Source organism: Bos javanicus, chromosome 11 (assembly GCF_032452875.1).
Source record: "Bos javanicus breed banteng chromosome 11, ARS-OSU_banteng_1.0, whole genome shotgun sequence".
NCBI lineage: Eukaryota > Metazoa > Chordata > Mammalia > Artiodactyla > Bovidae > Bos > Bos javanicus.
The window spans coordinates 37,963,588-37,990,302 of record NC_083878.1 but is presented as its reverse complement, the minus strand read 5'-3'; the positions used below and the strand labels follow the sequence as shown (position 1 = coordinate 37,990,302).

The following is a 26,715-nucleotide window of genomic DNA, read 5'->3' as shown; positions in this document are numbered from 1 at the left end:
GCTTTAACCTCTGAGCCACCAGGGAAGCCCCAGTAATAGTGCTTGAGGAATAGGTAAGGAAGATAGGCGGGTAGTAATGATGTCATTTATGCTTTTGGTGTTGAGGTCCTTGATCAGGGTGAGGTGTATGACTAGAGAAGAAGGAGCAAATTCAAGAATTACTGCAGAAGAATTAATGGAATTCTAGTTACAGTGTGTGAAAAGGAAGAATGAAAGATGATGCGAAGATTAAAGTTGAGCAGACTATATTTAAAATTATGTGCTTATAAGAAAAATGATGTGAAGTTTGAATACTTAATTTTGCTGAAGACATAAAGATACTTTTATTTTTCATAGCTTGCAACTAAAAACATTTAAATGTGTGAGATAGTGGTGTGTTTAGACAATGAGGCCTAATTTTGTATGAGAAATATTTCAATTGCTATGTGTCTGTGCTCTTGTTTAAATTCTCATTACTATCATTTAGTGCATATTTTGTTTATGAATTTATTTTGTAAAACAGTTTTAGGATGTGTTATTACAGTTCTTTTGGGCTTTTAGAATGCTTTAAAGTGTACATTTATAGGATATAGCTTATCTAGGAGATTAAACAATCCCCTGAAAATCAGGTTGCTTTGTTTTGTTTTTTTCTATTGTGCTGTTCACCTTTCTTGACCAAGAAACTCTCCTTTTGCAGTTTTAACTGTTTAGAACTTAGCTATCTTTATGACATACATCTGGTAATTGTAAGGATTTAAAGTTTTGTCTCTGCTAATAGAGGTTAAAACAGTGCTTCAGAGTTTAGGTAGTGCTGTCTTCAAATTTTTCTGTTATCTGAGAATATTTGTATATTACACATTATTCTGAAGACATAGGCTATTACACAGTTATTTACTCTGGTCTTTTTTGCATAGTTCTCCAGAGGTTTTTTTGTTCTTAATTCTATTTTAAAAATGAAAGTCTTAAATTTATAGAGAAATTAAATTCTGTATTTATTGAATATTGTATGTTTTTCCTCTGAACATCCCATTATCCCTCAACTTTGCTGTTCCTAGGCACTTTTAAAATATTCTGAAATCTTAAGTCATATGTTCCTCTATTAAAAACTAGTGATCCGTATTTATGAAATTGGAGGTCCTGGAACAGTTTACTCCTCCCATTTGTAGACCATCTTGCCTATTAACAATTTCTTACCTCCCTATTTGTGCTTTTCTTCTTACTTGGTTTTCAGTTGATCACAGCTTTTTCAATACTGTGCTTGTCATATGTGTGGCTGTTTTTTCCCCTTCTGTTTTACTTCTTTTTACTGCATTTTTTCTTTCATTTCAGTCTGTCCTTACCAGTGCCTTTTTAAAAGGCATCTATTGTTTTGCCTTTAATTAGTGGACTTATAAAGAAGTTAGCTTGTGATTCTTTTGGATCACTTTTATGGTATACTGAAAAGGGCATATATTAAACCAGTATCATTTAGTAGAATTCTGCTCTTAATAGAATTCATATTCTTAGAGTTATCCCTAGAGTTATGGGAACTATTTTTGTTTAATATTAGAGAAACTGATGATGAAAAGGCATTTTCTTGTCAAATTTTAAAACTTCTTACTTGAGGTAAGTTTCTCTGACTGTGTATTTTAGTTCATCAATTAGAAGAGATTGTACTTTGGAAAATACTTTTTAAAGTTTTTCCTTATTTTAGAGGGCTTTATTACTTCTCAAAAATGACAATGATACATGTCATTGATAATTAATCAGATGAACTATTTAAATTACCCTAGGAGGATTTATGGACTTCAGGTTAAGTATCTTTAGTGAATTGATAGTGTGGGAGTGAAAGCCATGCTAGTTAATAAGTTGGTCACTGATCGAGGAAAATACCTAACTGCACATCAGCTCTGGAGAAGGCAATGGCACCCCACTCCAGTACTCTTGCCTAGAAAATCCCGTGGATGGAGGAGCCTGGTAGGCTGCAGTTCATGGGGTTGCGAAGAGTCGGACACGACTGAGCGACTTCCCTTTCACTTTTGACTTTCATGCATTGGAGAAGGAAATGGCAACCCACTCCAGTATTCTTGCTTGGAGAATCCCATGGACGGGGGAGCCTGGTGGGCTGCCATCTATGGGATCGCACAGAGTCGGACACGACTGAAGCGACTTAGCAGCAGCAGCAGCAGCACATCAACTCAGTTTGAGATTTCTTGAGTCTCTAGGGTAACTGGATCTGGAGTATATACTACCCTGGAATACTGATTTAGACCGACACCTGTGACCCTTTCTTAAGGCTTAAGGGCAGTGGATGAAAGTTCCACCACTGGTCGGTGATGCCCCTTGGTACTATATAAACAATTTTTGTTTCAGTGACTCGCCATGTGGTTGATCACTGAGTACATGAAGATTCTGTTACTTTATGAAGGCACTGATACTAAGTCCTCAGAGTTCCATAGTCAAGAACAGAAGTTGATTAGCCTAACACAGTAGTCTCAAAGTGAGACCAGCAGATAGCTGGGAGTCTCTCTGGTTGTCTCTCAAGTCAGAATTATTTTCATAATAATATTAAGATATCATTTGCCTTTCTTGCCTGTGTTGCAAAAGCAATAATGGCAGAAGAGCAAAAGTGGGTAAAACTCCTCACATCTTAGCATGAACAGTGAAGTAGCACCAGATTTTGCTGGTAGTCATATTTTCCACACTATATACTTATATATGTACTTATATTCTTCACACTATGTACTTGCAGTTAAAAAGAAATCCAGCTTTACTTTAAAATGTCTTGATAAAGTAAAATTTACCTCAAGAGTCTTGACTCTTGAGTGTGTGTCTTTTTTACATTCTGAAGGACAAAATGGGAAGTACACCTGAAACACTTTTGTTGTATAATAGGGTATGATGATTATTTCAAGAAAAAATACTCATGATTTTTTGAGTTTCAAGGCGGAGCAAGTCTCTGTTTTGTGGAACACTGTTTTTACTTGAGAGAATGACTGATGGGCAAACTATAGTTATTCAAGCTTGCTGCTACTGCTACTTCGCTTCAGTCGTGTCCGACTCTGTACGACCCCATAGACGGCAGCCCACCAGGCTCGCCCTGGGAGGGCGTCCCTGGGATTCTCCAGGCAAGAACACTGGAGTGGGTTGCCATTTCCTTCTCCAATGCATGAAAGTGAAAAGTGAAAGTGAAGTCTCTCAGTCGTGTCCGACTCCTAGCAACCCCATGGACTGCAGCCCACCAGGCCCCTCCATCCATGGGATTTGCCAGGCAAGAGTACTGGAGTGGGGTGCCATTGCCTTCTCCATATTCAAGCTTGAATTCTCTGCAAACACTTTCTCAAAAATGAATAAAGTGAGCCTATCACTTCAAGGAAGATATCTCATACTATGTGTTGTCGGTGATAAGACTGAATTACAGAAATCATGAACTTGGTAGCTTCAATATTTAGACTTTTCTGGTGAGATTGGAGGTGATAATAGTGTAATTTTAAAATACTGAATAATAAAATGTGCAATGTTTGGAAGATCTGTGTAACTCAGTGAAAACAGAATTTTCAAAATGACCGGTGCTTGGTAAGAAATCATGCATATGTAAAAGATCCATTCAACGTGTCAGATAAACCAGTAGATTTTAATGTTATAACAGCAAGACAAGTTCATTGATAAGGGCTTGAATTCCAGATTGTGTCCAACCTTTAAAAAAAGTAATATTTCACTGAGTTCTGATAGTATCAAAGAAGAATATCAGTAATTATCTGAAAGGGCTATTAAAGTACTCTTCCTTTTTCTGATTGCATGTTTGTGTAAGGTCAACTTTTTTCATATATTTAGAGCAAAATAATGTGTCACAACACGTTGAATGTAGAAGTGGATTTAAGAATTCAGATGTCTTCTACTAAGCCAAACATTAAAGAGACTTGAAATTTACAAAGTTATGAAAGAATGTCATTCCCTACTAAAAATTTTTTACTGTTTTTGAAAAGAATATCTACTTGTCGTAAAAATGCTCTTTTATGTTAACATTCAGTGAGTTTGTTATTTTTAGATAAACTAACAAATTATTTTTTACTTCTTAATTTTAATATCTAATATAGTAAAATATAGATAGATATAACACATAAATAAGAGCTCCTTAGAGTTATCAATAATTTTTAGGAGTGGAAAAGACATCTTCAGACCGAAAAGTTAGAAAACTGCTAACCTAGTATTTGAAGAGCTCATGTTGTCTCATTCTAACAAGTAAGGGGTGTATCTTTAGTCATTTTATACAATTCAGATAAAACCAGAGTTAAGTGTATTGTAGTTTTATTCTCTTTGGGTCCATTTGCGATTTTTAAATCAGAGCATTAATTCTGTTTGTTAAGGGAAGATTATGCTGTACTGCTAGCTCAGTCTTGGGCTAACTAGAAAATGTCAGATATTTCTTCAACTTTTGAATCTTAAATTCTCTATCTTAAATTATGAAAGTGTTTTAATACATGAAGATGGTTGGGGCTATGTCCATAATCTCAATGCGGTAATTGTGTGTCATATACCTCTTTAAGAATGAATGTTTAGTCATTGTGAAGATCAAATTAGTTAAAATGTGAAAATGTTTTATAGATACATAAAAGATTATATTAATACTACATTTTATTATTGGCCATCATGCATTATGATTGAGTTTGTGAGAAGGGGGAGATGCTAAGGTGAAGGGATACATTCTTTTTTAAAACCACTTAGTTCCCTGATACCTTACTACTTGGATAACCCTAAATGTGATGATATTTTTCCAGTTAATATTTCATAAAGCTATCATTCTGGTATATGTACATTTGAAATTAGATATGCAAATTAGTTATTTCAGAATGTTTCAAGATGACATGTAAATACTATTCATTTATGTTTCATGTGATATATCTCAAAGTTAAAAAAAAAAATAAGCCCTGTGTACAACTAGCCTTAAATTAGAATGGCGTTGTCAAAAACATGGGCACATGTAGTTGTTAGGCACCAACACTAAACAGATGGTCCAAGAGGATCCATAACAGGTTTGCAGTCTGGGTAGAAGAGCATAAAGCCATTAAAACTATCAGATTTCTCTTTTTCATAGATAATAGTCAATGAATAAATAAAGATATAATCCTTCGTTACATAAGGACCAAATCTTAGAATATTAGTTGCAGAATTGCTAACTTTTCCTTCCTCTTTTACTCTAATTTAAAAATTACTATATGCAGTGACAGATAATACTATAGCCTATTTATTGAAATTAATGTATCTTGTCATAAGTAGGTCATTTATAAATGTGAAATTGCTTGAGGCAGTCTTTTACTGCCATGTTGCATTTAACTTGTGGCTGGACAGATTTGAGCTATATTTATATTGCTAGGCTATTTGCGCCTCTCAATTTTCATCTTATAAGAGGAAATAGTTTGAAATTATGTTGACTTAGAGAAAGCTGTGTATGATTAGAAAGGTACTTCCTCACATATTATGTGTGTATCATTCAATAGCTCATCTTTTATTTTCGAAAAAGCTTTTTTCAAAGATAGTCTTTTTTTTTAAGGTGTGCCTTCAAAAACTTAAACAAAACTTCATTAATTATGACTCTTTCTGAATTAATCTTTGTTTAGCATTTTAAGTATTAAACATGAAGAAAAACAGGATTTTAGAATACTGAATAGACTACAGTTTCTTTTTAGAGATTTCTGGACTTATAGTAAGTATGTTTAAATTGCTACACTGTGACCCCTGTATCCTGTAAAGAAATAAACCTTAAAATATTTTCTTATGTTTATGCATAGTATCACACATCTTGTGACTCTGAATCTCTAGCATTGAGTGCCACGTCTTTGACCTCATATTTTTCCTACAAGTAAATAAAAAAGCTTCATGAAACAGCATTTTTTGTGTCGTTTCCCTCTTTAAAAGAATGTTCTACATGGTTAAAAGAATTAGTTAATACCAAAAGGTTCACAGTGAAAAACTATAATCTCTGCCCTAACTTAGCCACATTTAATTTCTGTTCCCCAGAGTAAAACTTTTAACTTTTTTTAAAAAGTAGTTTCCTTGTCTCTTAGCCCTGAATGTAGTGAGAATATACCTGTCCTAGTATTTCTTTTTATTTTTTTTACCCTAGTATTTCTTGATTTATCCCTTTCAGACAGTATCTACTAACTTCCTGATAATGGTAGGTGAGATTTTAGCTTTTTTTATGTCCCATCTGTTTGTTTTCTTACACTGGCCTTCTAATTTATTGCAAGTTAAATCAGTAATCAATATTCATATGTAATGTTTCCTTCAGAGCCAGGTAGCGTATCCTTATTATATTTTTATTCTTTTTAAAAAAATACTTCTTTTCCTAAAGTTACTAATTTTCTTAAATTGCATTATTTTCAGTAGATCCATCCTTAAATGTTTAATAGCTTTTCATGGGAATTGAGATTAAGACTTTTCAGGCAATTTCACCTGAGAGAAGTCCTCTCACATAAAGAGATGACGTTCTTGGGGTCAGGAGGCCTGTTTTCAGGGTCCTAACATATGTCAGTATGACCCTAACTCAAATTAAGCATGAATCAAATGGGAAACCCAAGCCTTGTAATTGAAAGTTTATTGGCTTTCACTCCATGCCTAGAGTGCTTAGCAGTTACCCCCGTCTCCAATTCAGAATTTTATGGGTGGACTGTGATGCAATATCCAATGATTCTAAAGCAGTAGGAACTTTCCAGTTCTGATTGATTACTAAAATAACTCCCCAGAGGTACAGTGTAGATTAGAAACTGAAATTGAGGTCTTGAGTACCTAGGTATCAGCCAGTTCTTACCAAAGAATTGCACTATTCTATTGAAATTGCTCATGAGTCTACTAGATCTACTATATCTAGTATCTTGTAGGATCTACTAATTATCTAGAAATCCCCTCAAACCCCATGTTAATCATAGCAAATATCTATAAACATAAAGCAACTAGAAAACTTTCATTCCCCTGTCTTTTAAGACCCTTGTTGAAAGTGAGGTTAATTTTAGGTGTTGAAGTACTTTCTGTAAATTTTTCAAAATACATTCTCTAACATATCTTAATTGCATATTTCCTATTTTCCTAGATTTCTAAAATAATTTCATCTGCTATGCTTAGTGTATAAAAACTGGACAGTTCCTGCTCTTTATATTCAAAATTGTTTTAATTGTTATACACAGTCTTTCTCAGAGGCTAAAGAAACGATACAGAACTTACATATTTTTTTCTGCAAAACTTTCTTAAAAGAATTTGAGCAAACCAAAATTCTAAATTCTTTAAACTTGCTAATTCTTAGAGAAGAGCTTTATGCAAAGGAGACTATAGGCCTTTCTGGCAATTTAATAAATTTTGAAATATCATACGAGTAATGTTGGACATAAAATTTTAATAGAAACTTTAAGACTTAAGTTTAAAAAGCACTCTAAGAATGCAGAGAAACTTGGTAACAACTCTGTGGAGGTAAAGATAATATTTACATTATAAAATTAGTTAAAGAGAATGAAATCACATGTGTTTATTGGAATATTATGCATCTATTCCAAAGTATAATCTGAATTATGTATTGTCATGTAACAGTGGGCTTGTACTGTAAATTTGTGGGATTTTTGGTTTACGTACCTCTTCAGTAGAACTACTAAAATAGAATTTCTTAAATATTTTTCATGTGAATTAAATACCTAGATTTTTAAATAAAATAGTACTGTAATGAACTGGAGAGGGGAAGGAAATGAATCTTCTTTAGTTTAATTAATCACTATGAAAACAATCAGGAATATGCTCAAACAAAACAAAAAAGCAATGATTTATTGTACACATGGATTTTATAGATGACATTGCCGAAACCATTTTCTATTGGTATTGTCTTTGTTTTCTTGAGTAAGAGAAAAGATTGAAAGAGAGTAAAGGGAAGAATCTATGAGAGCCTAGGCAAATCACTACTTTGGACTTCAATTTTCTGATTTATAGTGAAACTAGATAATCTCTAAAGTATTTTGGGGGTCTAAATGTTATCATTTAGGGGATAGTTATAGGTGAGAGGTAATTTAAGAGAATTCAAATACAGAATAAGGAAAATAGGAATAAAACATGGAAGAAGACTAGAGAGAAAAGATACTTACTGAATGTCTGTGATTACAAATGAAATTTATGTACCTGTAGTATACCTAACATTTTTACTAGAGTTATTCCTACAGTCTTTTCCCAATTACAAATGTACTTTTCTCTACAGTGATAGCTTGACTAAACTAAGCCCTTATACATTAAGTAATAATATAGCTACAGTATGTATGTATAGTATGTAACTTACTGACAAAAAGTATACCAAGTTAGTTACATAAAACAGGATTTTCCCTTCAGCTGTCTGAATTTTTAACCATGACCTGACCTTACTGCTGTTTATCTTTTGTCTGCCATGACACATAATCTGACTTCTGCAATATAGTCTCCTTATTTTTGAGGGTAGCTAGTTCTGGTTGGTACCTTTACCTAAGAGATCTACTTTTCCACTTATACACCCATTTGCTTTGGGCTATTCATTGTTCATAATTTGCTTTAAGTATAAGTCAGTCACAAGTCAGATTTATCTTACTTTTCTATTATTCTTAATTGTTCTGTATGTCTCAAATTGTAGTTTAGAACTGTGTTCTTCAACTGATCTTTGGGACACAAACCTTAGTAGGGAGTGTCTATTCAAGTCTGCCAAATGACTTTAGCTTGGAGAATGTCATCTCGTAACTCTTAATAGTAAGCAACAATTTTTAAAACTCTTTGCTTGCCATACATCAACATGAATCCACCACGGTTATACACGTGTTCCCCATCCTGAACCCCACCAATACATATTGTAATTAGCCTCCAATTAAAATAAATAAATTTATATTAAAAAAAACCTCTTTGCTTGGTCTCAGATCATTTATTGTTTTTATCTATTCAAACATTTGCTTAGGATATATGCTGATTTTAGAGAATAATAAGATAATGTCCCTGCTGTCAGGGAGCTTACATTCTGGTGAGAAAGTAAAAGGCATGAAGGCAATTAGTATTGGAAGACCTATAATAGAATGGAGAAGGCACTGGCACGCCACTCCAGTACTGTTGCCTTGAAAATCCCATGGGTGGAGGAGCCTGGAAGGCTGCAGTCCATGGGGTCGCTGAGGGTCGGACACGACTGAGTGACTTCACTTTCACTTTTCACTTTCATGCATTGGAGAAGGAAATGGCAACCCACTCCAGTGTTCTTGCCTGGAGAATCCCAGGGACAGGGGAGCCTGGTGGGCTTCCGTCTATGGGGTCGCACAGAGTCGGACACGACTGAAGTGACTTAGCAGCATGATAGAATGATGTACCAAACATGGGAACAGAAGTTACACTATGGGGTGGGGCTGATGGAGTAATAGTCTAGGATTGTGAGGACAATTCAGTGTTAAAGATGTAACAATGTAATATTCACTACATTAACACATTAAATGAGAAGAATCACATGGAAGTAGATGTTTGAGAAATTCACCAGTTAAGATAGTAAATAGGATTAGGAGGAACCTTAATTTGAAGGAGGGTGTTGATCAGAAAATGACGGTGAACATTAGGTATTTATGGCAAAACATTAAAAGCAGTCTCATGAAATTTGAGAAAAAAATAAGGATAGCTCTTATCTCCATTATTATTTGTTAATACAGTAAGTAAAAAACAGAAATGAGATATACAATTGGAAAGGAGATAAATTGTCATTTACTTAACATTTTTTCAGCTAGAACATCCAAGAAAATGAACTGAATAAACTAAATTTTAAAAGGTGGTTAATCAGAAGTGTTATATACAAAAACTACAGTTTTCCTGTTACACACTAGCAGTGACCAAGAAGACAGTGTGATAGAAAACAAATCCATTTCACACACAAAAACCCAAGGAAAAAAGCCTACTTAAATATGTAAATACCATTCTGCATAAATTTAGAAATTTTACTAATATGAATGTATCAAATTCGTTTTATTAATAAAATCACAATAAATCTCAACAAGCTTTTCATAGAATCTTAATAAATATCCTAAAACTCATAGAAAAGAGCAGCAAGCGTGACTAAGCAGGACAATTTACAAAACAAAAACAAAGGAGAAGGACTTGCTCTAACAGAATCAAGATGGCAATAAAGCCATAGTAATATTTAAAGGGTTTTGATGGCACAGGAATAGACAGATGGGTTAAAGAAACAGAATACATGCCAAAAGTATAGCTACACTTACATGGAAATCTAGTATAATCATAGAGATCAGTGGAAAACAATAAGCTCTTTAGTAATTGGTGTTGGGATAATTGATTATCAATATGTAAAAATTATAAACTACATTCTAGAGAACCTGTAAGAGCAGGTTTTCTAAAGGATTTCTAAAGATAAGAGAAATTTCTAAAGGATTTTCACCAACAAACAGGATTTCTAAAGATAAGAGAAATACACAAAAATTGACTGTATTTACATATCAGTAGTAATCTACTAGCAAATGTATTTTTAAAAATTACATTCACATTAACAGCAAAAACTGGAAGGAATTTATGAATATAGCTAATAAAAGCCCTTCCTAGAGAAAATTAAAAAGTGGTTTTGTAGTAAAAATTTTTAGTAAAAATTAAAAGTGGATCATATCAATGGATATGATCTCAAAGCACAGCAACAAAAGCAAAAATAGGCAATTAGGACTACAGTAAGCTAAAAAATTTATGCATAATTAAGGAAACAGTCAACAAAATGAAAAGGCAATCTATGATAGTTGTAAAAGAAGTTATATACTAATAGATTATGATCACTGATAATTATGGGGAATCATAAGTGTATACTGATATAAACATACATAAATTGAAGATAGATGTAAATCAGATTATTGACATAGTTTCAAAGTATGCACAAAATAATTTCAAAAGGAAAATAGTGACTATCATGGAGAAAACTGGCAGATACCAATTTAATCAAGTGATAAAAGTGAATATTATCAGTAATGGGATAAAGTGAAATCATGTACCTCCTCTTAGCATGCACTGAGAACATCAGAGCATCTCTCCTGCATTTCTCCTGTCAAAGATGTAACCTGAACTTACTTATGAGCAGTATACAATTTAATCAGACAAACCCAATTGAAGGACATTCTATAAAAAATTGGCCTATAACTGGCCTATAACTTTTTAAAGTACATAGGTCATGAATTTCAAGGAAAGATAGAAACTGTTCCAACTGAAAGGGACTGAAGATTGTAATTCAGAATACTGAATGCAAAGTGTGGTTTTGAGCTAGATCCTTTTCCTATAAATCCATTCATAATCGGAGCAAATTTTAATGGATTCTAAAGATTGGATGATAGTAATTATATGATTGTTAATTTCCCAATTTTGATAGTTACATGTGTTTGTACAAGATAAATACTAAAATCTTTGTAGACTCTTGGGTATCAGGCCATCAGTTTATTCTCAAGTGGTTTAGGAAAAAAACTGTACTGTCCATGCAACTTTTTTGTTAATCTGTTGCCCCTTAGCTCCTTTAGTCTTCTTTGTTCATTTCAGGTGTTTTTTTTTTTTTTTCTGTGTTTTTGGAATTTTTTTGTGTGTGTATGTCTTCAAATTCACTGATCTTTTGTAATAGTTTCTTATCTTCTATTACAGAAATACAGTAAAATTTTCATTTCAGATATTATATTTTTTAGCCTTAGAAGTTCCATTTGGGTTTTTAAAAATAGTTAACTTTTTTTTCACATAGTGTTTATTTTTTAAAAGTTCTTTAGTATATTCATAGTAGCTCTTCTGAAATCCTTGTTTGCTGTTTCCATGGTCTCTTAATTTCTGGGTCTGTTTCTGTTAACTGTTTGCATTTTCTTTCCTGTTCACAAATCACAGTATTTATTTATTTGTTTTGCTTCTTTGCATGTCTAGTAATTTTTTACTTTATGTTGGACATTGTGATTATTACATGGTGGTGTCTAGATCTTGTTCTTTAAGCAGTGATGAAGTTTGTTTTGGCAGGTTTTCAAGTTACTTGCAATCAGCTTGATCCTTTCTTTTCCCTTCTTTTTTTTCTTGCCACACCACATGGCATGCGGGATCTGAGTTCCCTGACCAGGGTTCAGTCCTTTGTCCCTTGTAGTGGAAGTTCAGATTCCTAACCACTGGACTGCCTGAGAATTCCCAGCTTGAGCCTTTCAATGCTTGTTTGCAAAGCTTTCTAAGGAGCTTCTGGAATAGCTTTTACTCATCTGCTAGTTTAGTTGCAAGATATGATTCTCCTGAGGACTCTACTGATGCTCTAGGTATTTATTCTGAGTGATCAGAACTTAAATTTCTCTCTGCACTCTGTGAGCTTTGGGTGTTATCAAGTTTCCAGCTTTTCTGTACTTGTCCTCTGCTCAGCCTCCTGGAGTTTAGGGTGCATTTGTACAACTTAGTATTTAGTCAAAATCTTAAGGGCATATTTTGGGAGTTCTTTGTTTGTATAGCTTCCTTGTCTCTGGTTTTCTTTTCTGAAAATTTCAGTTTTTTAATTCCCCTAAACTTTGTCTCCCTGAGTTCAGGGAGATGTGGGCTACCCTTCCTTGTGTCTCATTCTGGAAAGTACTTACTGTTTCATTAGAGAGAGCTTTGCTAGAGATTATAGTCTTGTATTATTTGGTGTCCAAAGTCTGAAATTAGTTACTGTATGTTTTGTCCAGTTTCTAATTCTTTATGGCAAAGGGCAAATTTGGTGCTAACTGTTCCTCCCTATATGATGTTTTAGCTGAGTTTTAATTGTATTATTTTCTCATCTAGTACTATGGGCAATCTCTGTGTACACAGTTGAGCTGATCCAGTATCAGGGATTGACAGTGTAAATGTGATTAAAAAACAGAAGGATTAGTGTTGAGAGTGCTGGCAAGAGAATAGTTGAAGTAAAGCAGTAGTTCTCACAGTACAGTTTGAGGGTCCTTTCAGAGAGTCCACAGGCTCTGTCTACTTTTAACTGTCTGTGTGATGCTGATTTCTTTTTGTATATATATATAATTTTTTATTGATTTATTTTTGGCTGTGCTGGGTCTTTGGTGCCACATGGACTTTTCTCTAGTTGCAGTGAGTGGGCTTCTTACTATCTTGGTTTATCTTGTAGCAGAGCAGGGGCTCCAGGCACACGGGCTCAGTGTTGCAATTCCAGGGCTCTGGAGTGCAAGCTCAGTAGTTGTGGCACACGGGCTTAGTTGCTCTGCAGCATGTGGGATCTTCCCGTACCAGGGATTGAACCCGTATCTCCTGCTTTGACAGGCGAATTCTTTACCACTGAGCCACTGGGGAAGCCCCTTATTTCTTCATATACATGAACCAAAATAACAGAAACAGTAGATGGAATGCAGAAGCAAAGATGAACATCAGCCCTCCCCTTTTTTAACATTAAGCTAGATATTAAAGAGATATGTAAAAATAGTAAAACAGTGCCAGTCCTCTCAATAAAATTTTTTTTGGTTTGGTGTTTATAAGCATGTAATGGGTTTATTTTGTTTTTTAATGAGTCAATAATTAAACAAATGTGAAATTTTCTTTTTTATTTTCTGGTATGGTAAATATTGATAAATGTAACCCACAAAAGAATTGCTGAAATAAAGCACCATAGAGTGCGGTCTAGGGACGGAACTGAAGGCATCAGGAGTACAATAGACTGTGTAAAAAAGGGAAGGATTAAGGAATGAGAAGTGTTTGTTCAATTCCTATTCTCTACTGGGTTAGTGTCAGTCTTCTCTGCATTCTCCTGTGGAGGTACCTGCACTTAAAGTCTGTAATCATGGGTGAATACTCTGTCCCAGCAACTTCTTAGATTTCTGCTTTATGATATTCTGCACTCAGCCCTTGCATAGGGACATTTCACCTGGCAATGTCATTTTCTAGCTTGACCTCCTTGTCCTAATGAGGAACTAGATCTTCACTAATGTTCTGGCATTAACTTATACCCTTCTGTTCTAGTACCACCCCTTTTACTTAAATTTCCTATTCTTTAAAAAAAAAAAAACAACTTTAATTAAAAATTTTTATTTTCTTCACCTTTATTGACATATAGTTGACAAAATTGTAATTATTTAAAGTGTACGTAGTGGTGGCTTTATGTATGTGTACATGTGAGTGGATTCCCACCATCTAATTAATTAATACATCCATCACCTCACATTTTTAACTGTGTGTCAGAACATTTAAGTTCCACACTCTCAGCAAATTTCAATTATTTAATATAGTGGTTACCATGTTTTTCATTACATCTTCAGGCCTTATTCATCTTATAGCTGAAATTTTATACCCTTTTACCAACCTCTCCCTCTCTCCACCCAACTCTCCCATCCCCAGATGCTGGCAAGTGTTTTTCTACTATTTCTATGAATTTGACATTCTTTTAAAAATTATTTTATTTATTTTAATTGGAGGATAATTTCTTTACAGTATTGTGAAGGTTTTTGCCATACATCGACATGAGTCGGCCACGGGTATACATGTGTCCCCCGATCCCGAACCCTGCTCAAACCTCCCTCCTCACCCTGTCCCTCCAGGTTGTCCCAGAGTACTGGCTTTGGGTGCCCTGTTTCATGCATCTAACTTGGCACTGGTCATCTGTTTTACATATGGTAATATACACGTTCCAGTGTTATTCTCCCAAATCATCCCACCCTCGCCTTCTCCCAGAGTCCAAAAGTCTGTTCTTTACATCTGTGTCTCTTTTGCTGCCCTGCATGTAGGATCATTGTTACTGTCTTTCTAAATTCCGTATATATGTGGATTTGTGTTTCTCATTCTGACTTACTTCACTCTGTATGAGTTTGACTTTTTTTTTTTTTTCACATATAAAGAAGAACATACAGTATTTTTCCATCTCTTTCTAGGTTATTTCACTTAGCATGACCCCCTCAAGTTTCATCCATATTTTCACAAATGGAAGGATTTCCTTCTTTCTCATGTCTGAATAATATTCTGTCTGTGTGCATGCTAAGTCACCTCAGTCTTATCCGACTCTTTGCGACCACGTGGACCATAGCCCACCAGGCTCCTCTGTCCATGGGATTCTCCTGGCAAGAATACTGGAGTGGGATGCTGTGTCCTCCTCCAGGGGATCTTCCTGACCCTTGGATTGAACCTGTGTCTCTTAAGTCTCCTGCATTGGCAGGCATGCTCTTTACCACTAGTACCACCTAGGAAGTCCCTCTATCTGTGTATGTACCTGTGTGTGTCTGTATGTGTATTTCATATGTTTTGAATCCACTTATCTGTTGTAGGACATTTGGGTTGTTTCTATATCTTGGCTATTGTAAATAATGCTGCAGTGAATATAGGAGCACCATTATCTCTTTGAGATCTTGTTTTTATTCCTTTGTTTTTTATACCCAGAAATGGGATCGCTAGGTCATATGGTAGTTCTGTTTTTAAGTTTTTGAGGAACTTTCACAGTGGTTGCATGAGTGTATTCTCAAAAGCAGTGCACAAGGGGTCATTTTCTCCACATCCTTACCTACCCTTATCCCTTTTCTTTTAATAACTGTGATTCCAACAGGTATGAGGTAATACTTCTTTGTAGTTCTGATTTGCATTTTCCTGATTCTTGACCATCTGTATGGTGTTTTTTTTTTTTTTGAAAAATGCCTGTTCAGTTCCTCTGCCTATTTTAAAATCATTTTCACTAGTGAGGTGTATAAATACTTTGTATATTTTGAACATTAACCCCATTAAATAAATGATTTGTACATATTTTCTCCCATTCAATTATGTACCTTATCCTTTTTTCTGTATCCTTTGCTGTCCAGAAGCTTTTTAGTATGATGTAGTCACACCTGTTTATTTTTGCTTTTATTGCCTTTGCTTTTGGTGTCATTGAATTTCTTTCTTAACCACGTCCTACCTTTTATTCATTTTCAGCTTATGCTACTTTACAATCATTCATTCCTATGCTTTTATTAAATCTACAAAGTTTATCCAAGATGAAAGTGGTATCTTGTGTCATGACTTCACTCTTTAATTTCTCTGGGACATTGCCTGCTCAAGTATAGTCCTCGTTTGCCACTGAGAAGATACAACATTTATTATTAGTCTAAATTTACATTATTGATTTAAATAGATTTATTTTGGGTAGTGGAAGTATATATATTCAAAGGAAATAAAATGTTATTAATTTCAAGAAAGATGAAGAGACAAAATGAGAATGAAGTGCAGCATCTGACTTATATTTTACCACTGTCTCTGAAATATCAGATGCATTTATATTAATTAAAACCACAGGATACATGTCAAAATAATCATGTGTCCTTTTGGATCATCTGTCAATGAAGATGAATACACAGTTTGTTTATAGAAAAAAGGTATTTTTTGATTATTTTTAGTCATCTATAAATTAATAGGTATATTTCAATATAATTTTTAAAGTATTCCTTTTTTTATTTCTTACAGTAATCCTAAATCAGAGAGTCAGAGAGTAAATAAAAAAGTCAACAATGATGCTTCACTTAGAATTCATAATCTGTCCATTTTGGTGAGACAGATAAAATTTTATTACCAGGTAAGTAGTTCTTTTTTTAATCTAATATTTTAATAACTGCTTTCATAATCACATTTTTGTGTTGCTATTAGTCACCTAATATATACTAAAGGCTTATTATATACCAGGTATTGGTCTATTTGTTGCAGGTAGAGTAGTCATAACAGTTTGTTTCTTATGCAGTGTTAAAGATACAAACATGTACTTCATAATTATCAAATTTACAAATAATTATTCTATGATTTTTTAAATTTCCTGATAATTTGTATAGTGAAACACTTTAGGTGCAAATCAGTTTAGCATTGTTTTATTATTCTGGAGAAATTACACTGTTTATAATTGTTTCTACATGTTTTTCTATATACTGCTTTAAAATTTTTCACCCTACTTCTGTTTTTTTTGGAAACTGCTCTTGAAATTGTACTTTTTATTCTTTTCATAGCAAAGGCCAAAAGTAATCAGTAGCTTACTCTTTTTATGCAATAGTATTATGACCGTAGTTCAGTTCAGTTTCAGTTCAGTCGCTGAGTCGTGTATGACTCTTTGCGACTCCATGAACCACAGCACACCAGGCCTCCCTGTTCATCACCAACCCCCTGAGTCCACAAAACCCATGTGCATTGAGTTGGTGATGCCATCCAACCATCTCATCCTCTGTCGTCCCCTTCCCCTCCTGCCCTCAATCTTTCCCAGCATCAGGGTCTTTTCTAATGAATTGGCTCTTTGCATCAGGTGACCAAAGTATTGGAACTTCAGCTTCAGCATCAGTCTTTCCAATGAATATTCAGAATTGATTTCCTTTAGGACTATTTTGATTTCCTTGCAGTCCAAGGGACTCTCAAGAGTCTTCTCCAACACCACAGTTCAAAAGCATCAATTCTTCAGCACTCAGCTTTCTTTATAGTCCAACTCTCACATCCATACATGACCACTGGAAAAACCATAGCCTTGACTAGACGGACCTTTGTTGGCAAAGTAATGTCTCTGCTTTTTAATATACAGTCTAGGTTGGTCATAATTTTCCTTCCAAGGAGTAAGCGTCTTTTAATTTCATGGATACAATCACCATCTGCATTGATTTTGGAGCCCAGAAAAATCAAGTCAGCCACTGTTTCCACTGTTTCCCCATCTATTTCCCATGAAGTGATGGGACCGGATGCTATCATCTTAGTTTTCTGAGTGTTGAGCTTTAAGCCAACTTTTTCAGTCTCCACTTTCACTTTCATCAAGAGGCTTTTTAGTTCTTCTTCACTTTCTGCCATAAGGGTGGTGTCATCTGCATATCTGAGGTTATTGATATTTCTCCCGCAGTCTTGATTCCAGCTTGTGCTTCCTCCAGCCCAGTGTTTCTGCATATAAGTTAAATAAGCAGGGTGACAATATACAGCCTTGACGTCCTCCTTTTCCTATTTGGAACCAGACTGTTGTTCCATGTCCAGTTCTAACTGTTGCTTCCTGACCTGCATACAGGTTTCTCAAGAGGCAGGTAAGGTGGTCTGGTATTCCCATCTCTTAAAGAATTTTCCACAGTTTATTGTGATCCACATAGTCAAAGGCTTTGGCATAGTCAATAAAGCAGAAATAGATGTTTTTCTGGAACTCTCTTGCTCTTTTGATGATCCAGCAGATGTTGGGAATTTGATCTCTGGTTCCTCTGCCTTTTCTAAAACCAGCTTGAACATCTGGAAGTTCACGGTTCACGTATTGCTGAAGCCTGGCTTGGAGAATTTTGAGCATTACCTTACTAGTGTGTGAGATGAGTGCAACTGTGCGGTACTTTGAGCATTCTTTGGCATTGCCTTTCTTTGGGACTGGAATGAAAACTGACTTTTTCCAGTCCTGTGGCCACTGCTGAGTTTTCCAAATGTGCTGGCATATTGAGTGCAGCCCTTTCACAGCATCATCTTTCAGGATTTGAAATAGCTCAACTGGAATTCCATCACCTCCACTAGCTTTGTTCGTAGGGATGCTTCTTAAGGCCCACTTGACTTCACATTCCAGGATGTCTGGCTCTAGGTGAGTGATCACACCATCATGACTATCTTGGTCGTGAAGATCTTTTTTGTACAGTTTCTGTGTATTCTTGCCACCTCTTCTTAATATCTTCTGTTAGGTCCATACCATTTCTGTCCTTTATCGAGCCCATCTTTGCATGAAATGTTCCCTTGGTATCTCTAATTTTCTTGAAGAGATCTCTAATCTTTCCTGTTCTATTGTTTTCCTCTATTTGTTTGCATTGATCGCTGAAGAAGGCTTTCTTATCTCTCCTTGCTATTCTTTGAAACTCTGCATTCAAAGGGGTATATCTTTCTTTTTCTCCTTTGCTTTTCACTTCTCTTCTTTTCACAGCCATTTGTAAGGCCTCCTCAGACAGCCATTTTGCTTTTTTGCATTTCTTATCCAAGGGGATGGTCTTGATTACTGCTCCTGTACAATGTCACGAACCTCCATCAGTTCATCAGGCACTCTGTCTATCAGATCTAGTCCCTTAAATCTATTTCTCACTTCCACTGTATAATCATAAGGGATTGATTTAGGTCATACCTGAATGGTCTAGTGGTTTTCCTCACTTTCTTCAATTTAAGTCTGAATTTGGCAATAAGGAGTTCATGATCTGAGCCATAGTCAGCTCCTGGTCTTGTTTTTGCTGACTGTATAGAGCTTCTCCATCTTTGGCTGCCAAGAATATAATCAGTGTGATTTTGGTGTGGATATCACCATTTGGTGATATCCACGTGTAGAGTCTTCTCTTGTGTTGTTGGAAGGGGGTGTTTGCTATAACCAGTGCGTTGTCTTGGCAGAACTCTATTAGGCTTTTCCCTGCTTCATTCTGTACTCCAAAGCCAAATTTGCCTGTTACTCCAGGTGTTTCTTGACTTCCTACTTTTGCATTCCAGTCCCCTGTAATGAAAAGGACATCTTTTTTGAGTGTTAGTTCTAGAAGGTCTTGTCGGTCTTCATAGAACCGTTTAACTTCAGCTTCCTCAGCGTTACTGATTGGGGCATAGACTTGGATTACTGTGATATTGAATGGTTTGCTTTGGAAACAAACAGAAATCATTCTGTCATTTTTGAGATTGCATCCAAGTACTGCATTTCTTTTTTGTTGACTCTTTTGTTGCCTATAATGGCTAATCCATTTCTTCTGAGGGATTCCTGCCCGCAGTAGTAGATATAATGATCATCTGAGTTAAATTCACCCATTCCAGTCCATCTTAGTTTGCTGATTCCTAGATTGTTGATGTTCACTCTTGCCATCTCCTGTTTGACCACTCCCAATTTGCCTTATTTCAGCCATTCCCTGTTAGAGTTTTTAAGCTCTTCTTGTCTTGTATTTTAGTTCTTTTTAAACCCCATTAATTAAATATTAAGCATACTGTTAAATAAATCAAGTCAGTGTTCTTTTTGATCCAGTCACATAGTTTCCTTTTTTCCTCTACATGGTTTTCTGTTGTATCTCAGATCTGCCCTGATACTGCTTTCTTCCTGAAGTACATCCTTTAGTTGTTTGTGTGGAAAAGGCTTGTTGATAGTAATGTTTATCAGTGTTTGTCTGAAAATGCATTTCTTTCATCCTTGTTCTGAAAAGATAGTTTCATTGGGTATGTAGTGATTGGTTAATAATTACTTTTCTCTCAGTGCTTTTGCAGGTTTTTACCTTCTCTCTCTAAAAGAACAAAAAGAATTCTGGAACTATATACTCAACAAAATCATAAAAAATGAGAAAAAAATAAGAACAAGGAAACTAAAAATTACAATTAATTTGACATTTATTTAAGTCCGTTTAGCTGTTATATACTTGGCTATAGCATATTTATCTTGAGATAACTTGCTTTTAACTTGAAAATTCACTTATTAAATACTCCCAAACTCAGTAGTATCTGTTGGAGTAAGTGATTATAGCAGTTTTTGACACTTATTTTTAATATTCTTAACAATATTTACATAATATTTTAACTGTATTCTTTATTGTGTTCAGCATATACTAAATATGTACTTTAAATGTGTGCATATTTTTGGTGTTAGTTTTTTTAAGAACTAGTGAATATAATACTGAAGAAAAAATTTTATTACTTTCTCATACATATCTGTAACAAATTATAGATAAAAGATCAATTCTAACTAGCCTCTGGTATCATGCTGTTCTCTGGCTATAAGAAAACGCTTGTAGATCACACAGTTTTTTAAAAGCAATACAAATTAGGTTTTCATGGTTATTTGCTTCTTTGTCATAGTATTAAAGTAAAGAATGATTCCGAAAGAAATAATTATTTCTTTTCTATTATTTTCTGAGGAAAAAATTATTCCTCAGCAGCTAATATGTCTGTGTAGTGAAAGTCCAATAGTTAAGCACTTATTAGTATTTAATATTGCAAAGATTCAGTATTACCACATTACAGTGATCAATCTGTAGTCTCTTTCTTCCCAGACTCTTTGTAGTGTGTCATTGTTGGTGGTTGTAATGGTAGACATGGTGTGTTCTTTCATTTGCTCAAAGAACAGAAGATGCATCCTGGGTATATAAATAAAATGAGTAATTCGGAAGCATTCAGTTCTTTCTGAATCATTCTCTACCATCAAAATTTGTATATATTCTTGTCATAAAAAGTTTGACAGAAGTCAAAGGGAGTGAAACATCTGTTTTTGATAGGAGATAAATAATGATTCGCTGAGGAAGAATCATTCACTTTTTTGAAAATGATCATAAGATAGGATTTTTAATGAACTAACTGGCTTTCTTAATTTTACTATCAGTTGTTTTTTTAGTTCTCTTAGAAGTAGTAAAAAATAAAACAACAAAAAGTACACATACTTGAATTTTTATTGAAGAAGCTTGTTTAATTATCTTATACCTAAAATTCAGTTCAACTTGGACATTTTTGTTTTATGGACATCTAATATTATAATTTTAGTTATTTAAGTCATTAACTTATAGTTACAACAGATTTAAGACTTTAGTTACCTTTTTTTCACATTTTGTAAGCTTTTTAATTGCAGTATACCAGTGTAGGTATCAGAGAAGGCAATGGCGACCCACTCCAGTACTCTTGCCTGGAAAATCCCATGGATGGAGGAGCCTGGTAGGCTGCAGTCCATGGGGTCGCAAAGAGTTGGACACAACTGAGCGACTTCACTTTAACTTTTCACTTTCATGCATTGGAGAAGGAAATGGCAACCCACTCTAGTGTTCTTGCCTGGAGAATTCCATGGACTGGGGAGCCTGGTGGGCTGCAGTCTATGGGGTCGCGAAGAGTCAGACACAACTGAGCGACTTCACTTTCACTTTTCACTTTCATGCTTTGGAGAAGGAAATGGCAATCCACTCTAGTGTTCTTGCCTGGAGAATTCCATGGACGGGGGAGCCTGGTGGGCTGCCGTCTATGGGATCACACAGAGTCGGACGCGACTGGAGCAACTTAGCAGCAGCAGCAGCAGTGTAGGTATAGCATGCCTAAGAGATGTGCAAATGGTAAGTTATAGCTTGTTGAGTAATAACCCTGTCAGCTTTACTCATACGCCAGCCTTTGTGTATCTTTTTATAGGAGACTTTGCAGCAGTTGATCATGATGTCATTGCCAAATGTCTTAATCATTGGCAAAAATCCCTTTTCTGGTAAGTATTAAAATTAGCATAATTTGATAATAAAGATAATACCATCTTTGTGTAGTGTTGTAATGCTTACTAAGATCTTGATTATTTCCATTAACACACTACGTTTTTCATCAGTCTGTAGGGAAAGTTGGAGGTGATAATCCATTCTGTATAGAGAAAATGAACAGAATATTTGTAAGTTGTAGCAGAATCAGACAAGCATAACTAAGCATTGACCTACCAAATTGATACTTTTCTGTGATGATTTTTAGTGCCTTAAAGATAAGTATGGAAGATAAGTACAGTAGTTAAAAGCTTAGAAAAATATAAGCTTTGAAAAGAAGTGATTTAGAAGTGACTTCTAGGATTCTGTTCACTCTGTTCTGGGTGTTTGCTTTGGGCTTCCCAGGTGGCGCTGGTGGTAAAGAACGTGTCTGTCAATGCTGGAGATATAAGATATGAGGGTTTGATCACTGGGTGGAAAAGATGCCCTGGAGAAGGAAAGGTAGCCCACTCTAATATTCTTGCCTGGAGAATCCCATGGACAGAGGAGCCGGGTGGACTACAGTCCATAGAATTGCAGAGTCGGACATGACTAATTAGCACACACGCACCATTGCCAGAGTTGTTTGAATCTAAGGTTTTACTGATTAATTCCCAAGTGGTGCTAGTAGTAAACAATCCACCTGCCGAAGCAAGAGAAGAGTTCTATTCCTGGGTTGGGAAGGTCCCCTGGAGGAGGAAATGGTAACCCAGTCCAATATTCTTACCTGGAAAATCCCATGGACAGAGGAGCCTGGCAGGCTATAGTTCATGGGGCCACAAAGAGCTGGACATGACTGAGCATGCATACACATTTTCTAATTTATATTAAACTACTTTTGAATGGAAAAAAGATGAGAAATAGTTTCTTAGATCATTTAAATTATTTTCTTCAAAGTTTCTTCCCTTTACCAGATTTTAATTGTGACATGTTCAGGGTTTTAATTTTTGAACAATTGGGAAAATTAACAGCTACCTAACAGTTTCAACAAAGGACTTAATTCTTACAGGCTACATGTAACCCAAATAAAGTATATCTTCTCCAGTTCCGACCTTCAGTCAAAACAAAGATAAAACCAAAATAAAAACTAAATGCAAGCAGCTGGTTTTGTTGAGGAAACTACCCATTAAATGGGGGTGAATTAGGAGGTTATGTGCTCTTTCAAGACATTCTGGAATGTTTAAATATACAAATAAAAAATGAAAAAGTGTTGTATGTAGAATGAAATTGTTTTCAATTCCACATATATTTAGGATTTACTTACCAAGTTAGAGGGACCAGGAATATAAAGAAAATGGTTTATGTTCTGGAGGATCTTGTGTTTTGGTGGGTGATAAACAGATTACTGGGTCATGTAATAATTAATGCAAAATAGATGTAAAAATGTTAAGACTTATAAAATATGGAGCTATTGATTATTCTTAAAGTTGGCAAATTAGTGAGGGTTGGAGACCACTGGTATTTGGGTCAAGGAAGACTACACAGAGATGTAAGAGCTGTGCATATTATTGTGATTAGTAAGTAGTTCATTAGAGGAGAGGGGTAGCGACGAAAGACAGGCAGAGGGAGTAACAGAAGTTATGGCAGTGGCATGTGTATTTATGTATATTTAGGGAAGGGTGATTATAGCTAAGAAGGTTTCATGGAGAGTAGGAGGAATTATTTGAAAAGAAAATTAGGACTGACTTGTAGACAGATTGGCTTGATGGTGAAATTCTGGAGTGACTCAGTATTTTAAGAAAATTTGGATTGAATACTGTTGGATAGTGAATATACTTTCCAGCTCTGTTACAGACCATTACTTTTATCCTGCTTGTTATATACCTTTATTTTACCAGCCTCACTGTAACTGACATTTAAGATTTTGATTCTGATGACTCTACATAATGGAAAAGCCATTTAAATTTTATAGGTAGATGAATCATATAAGATAGGTGTTTCAGAAAAAAAAGCCAGTAGGCCTAAAAGAAGCCAAACTTATTCGGGACCATTTTGGCTGACTCTGGCATGTCTCTATAGCAGCAGTTCTTAATTTGGTATCCTGTTGTAATATAATAATTTATGGAGAAGTAGTGGATTTACAGTTAGCATCCTTTATCACATAGAGCTTTGAAAGCTTTTTTATCTGTACTGCAGCCTTTCAAATTTGAGATCCTTGAACATTTCTTCTGCTGTTACGATATTGTGCACATAAAGAGCTGCTCTTTTGAATTCACTGTACTTAGAAACTTAATTCCTTGATCAAGTTGTGAATACCATTCTACCACTATCACAAAGTTGAACTTAAGTAAAATGTTGTACCTAGTAATTCTTTTCATTTCAGAACAAGGCACAGAAGAAGTTAAAAAATTGCTTTTGCTTTTACTGGGTTGTGCAGTTCAGGTAAGTTAAAATATTTCATATTTTTATTTTAATAAGTTTTTGTAAATTTTTGAGGCTCTACTTTCTGAAAGACTTAAAGGATGGGCCTTTGCTGTTCAGAGTCCATGTTAGAAATTTTAACATATCTGTATAAGCTAAGGAGATTCTGAAGAAAAACACTTTTTGTTACTTTATTTCAAATTTATTTATAAATTTGTCATATATGTCAAATATGACACTATTTGTCAGATAGTCATATATGATAGCATAAATTATGTTTATGTTAATTTAATTCTTTTAATTTAATTAAAATTAATTTTTTAAAAAATACTGAGGCTTTTAAAGACCCCAGGCTTGACAGGTTCCCTAAAGGTACCCTGAAAACCTCTCCCAAAACATCCTTATGACTTATATGTGTATGTGTTATTGAAGGGAAGAGGAGTGATGATCAAAAGGCAGAAATTATGAAGTCTCAATCATCTGCTGTCTTAGAAGTTAGTTACTGTAATAGAATTAGAAATCTCTTCAGTGCCCATAACACTTTAAGAACTGTATATAAAGAAAAAAGAGCTTAATTTTAGTGGAAAAAGTTTGCTAATGCTTATTTAGTCTTCATGTGAGTCTTTATAATTGGAAGTAAAACTATTTGTAGTTCTGTTTTTAACACCAGACTTTTTATGCTCTAGAACTGGACTGTCAGTAGAATAGCCACTAGCCACATGTTGCTGTTTAAGCTTAAATTAATTACAGTTAAATAAAATTACAATCTCAATTGCTCATTTGCACTAGTTACATTTCAATACTCAGCCATAGGTAGCTCTTGAGTACTGTGTAGGACAACACTGATTTTCTGATTTTTCAGTTTCAAAATTTCTGTCTTCTCATTCTGTTTTCCATCTTGGTACTCTCTCCTTTCTAGCCTTCAAGAACCTATCAACTTCATCCTATATTCTTTAAGAAAGTCTAGCCTGTTTATTCTTTAAGAAAGTCTAGCCTTCTTAAAACTTCTAAAGTTTGAGTAGAGGTGAGATTTAGTACAAATTTTAGGTATTTTAAGGGTAAAGGAAGAATTCTCATTGATTTGTGTTGAGATTGTGTTAAAGGGTGAGCTTTTAAAGATAGTATAAATATAAACAGTGGCTCTAGGACTTAGAAAAGGGAACTGTAGTGTATGTTTAATTTAAACCTAAATCAGCCAGATGTATGGCAGTTGAATTATGACTCTTCATGGAGTCATAGTTATTATAACCCTGCCATTTAATGTATGCTCATTGGCTCAAACTATTTATTGGGCAACACTTTTGGAAGCATAAAATTTAAAAATTGGGGTTACCATACCTAAAAAGTTATTTTATATATGCTACAAAGGTACTATCTGAAAGTCATTCTTAATTGTTCTCACTATGCCTGTCAGATATTAGTCAGTAGACCAAAAATCTTGTTTTTAAACCTGGTAATTTTTATCACATGTTCCCCAAAACTCTGACTTCCTCGTTACAACTGAAAACTTTACATTTCTTGTAATTTAATTTTAAATATTTTTGTATTATCCTATTAATTTTGTTTTTATAGGATGAGGAACTTTCTGCACTGATAGAAATGTGCTTAATTAAGTTAAATTGTGTGGCAATAGAAATAGAATATTATAATGTAATATGTAGAGTATAAATCAGGACCTTACTAAGTTTCTTATTGACCAAAGACCCAGTTTTTCTTTTTTGAGTTTAGTGCCTTCTAGTGAGTTCAGTAATTGGCCCAAAAGATGCAACTAAGCTAGACAAGGCAGTGCTGTCTATTTTGTATGCACTTCTCATTTGATAGCTGTAAAAATACAGTTACACAAACAGTTGGATTACAGTATAAGAGATGTCGAGGGAAGACAGAATAAAACAGTAAGATGCATGTTAAGCTCTTATTCAGTACTGATTGGAAAGGAAAAGATAAGGTTTGCATTATAACATTTTTAGTTTATATCAAGATTTTTTTAACGTACACAGTGAAGAATTGCTGCCTTTATTCCACTTGCTACATGTGTACTTGTATATACATTCTTAAATTTTGCCCCGGTAACTTTTTGTTAGAAACAGATCAAATATTTATTGTATTATCTTACATGTTTTGAACTGGGCCACAAAAAGAGATTTCTTTCATTGAGACTGATAGGATAAAGATGTGAGAATGAATTGTAAGCTTGAAGTAAAAATTGCTTAGAATTTTTTTTTTCCAAGAAGAAAGGCTGTGTTGTTTGATG

At 34.7% G+C, this 26,715-nt stretch overlaps 1 protein-coding gene across 6 annotated transcripts in view; it reads left to right on the top strand.

Annotated features, from left to right (window-relative positions):
- The window catches only part of CCDC88A (coiled-coil domain containing 88A), a 118,526-nt gene that overhangs the window by 13,775 nt on the left and 78,036 nt on the right, over positions 1 to 26,715 (top strand). For all 6 annotated transcript variants that reach the window (XM_061432395.1, XM_061432394.1, XM_061432393.1 and 3 more), the window contains exons 3-5: positions 16,381 to 16,489; positions 22,012 to 22,081; positions 24,427 to 24,485. In XM_061432395.1, the coding sequence (XP_061288379.1) occupies positions 16,381 to 16,489; positions 22,012 to 22,081; positions 24,427 to 24,485 (238 nt within the window). The remainder of the gene's footprint in view (positions 1 to 16,380; positions 16,490 to 22,011; positions 22,082 to 24,426; positions 24,486 to 26,715) is intronic.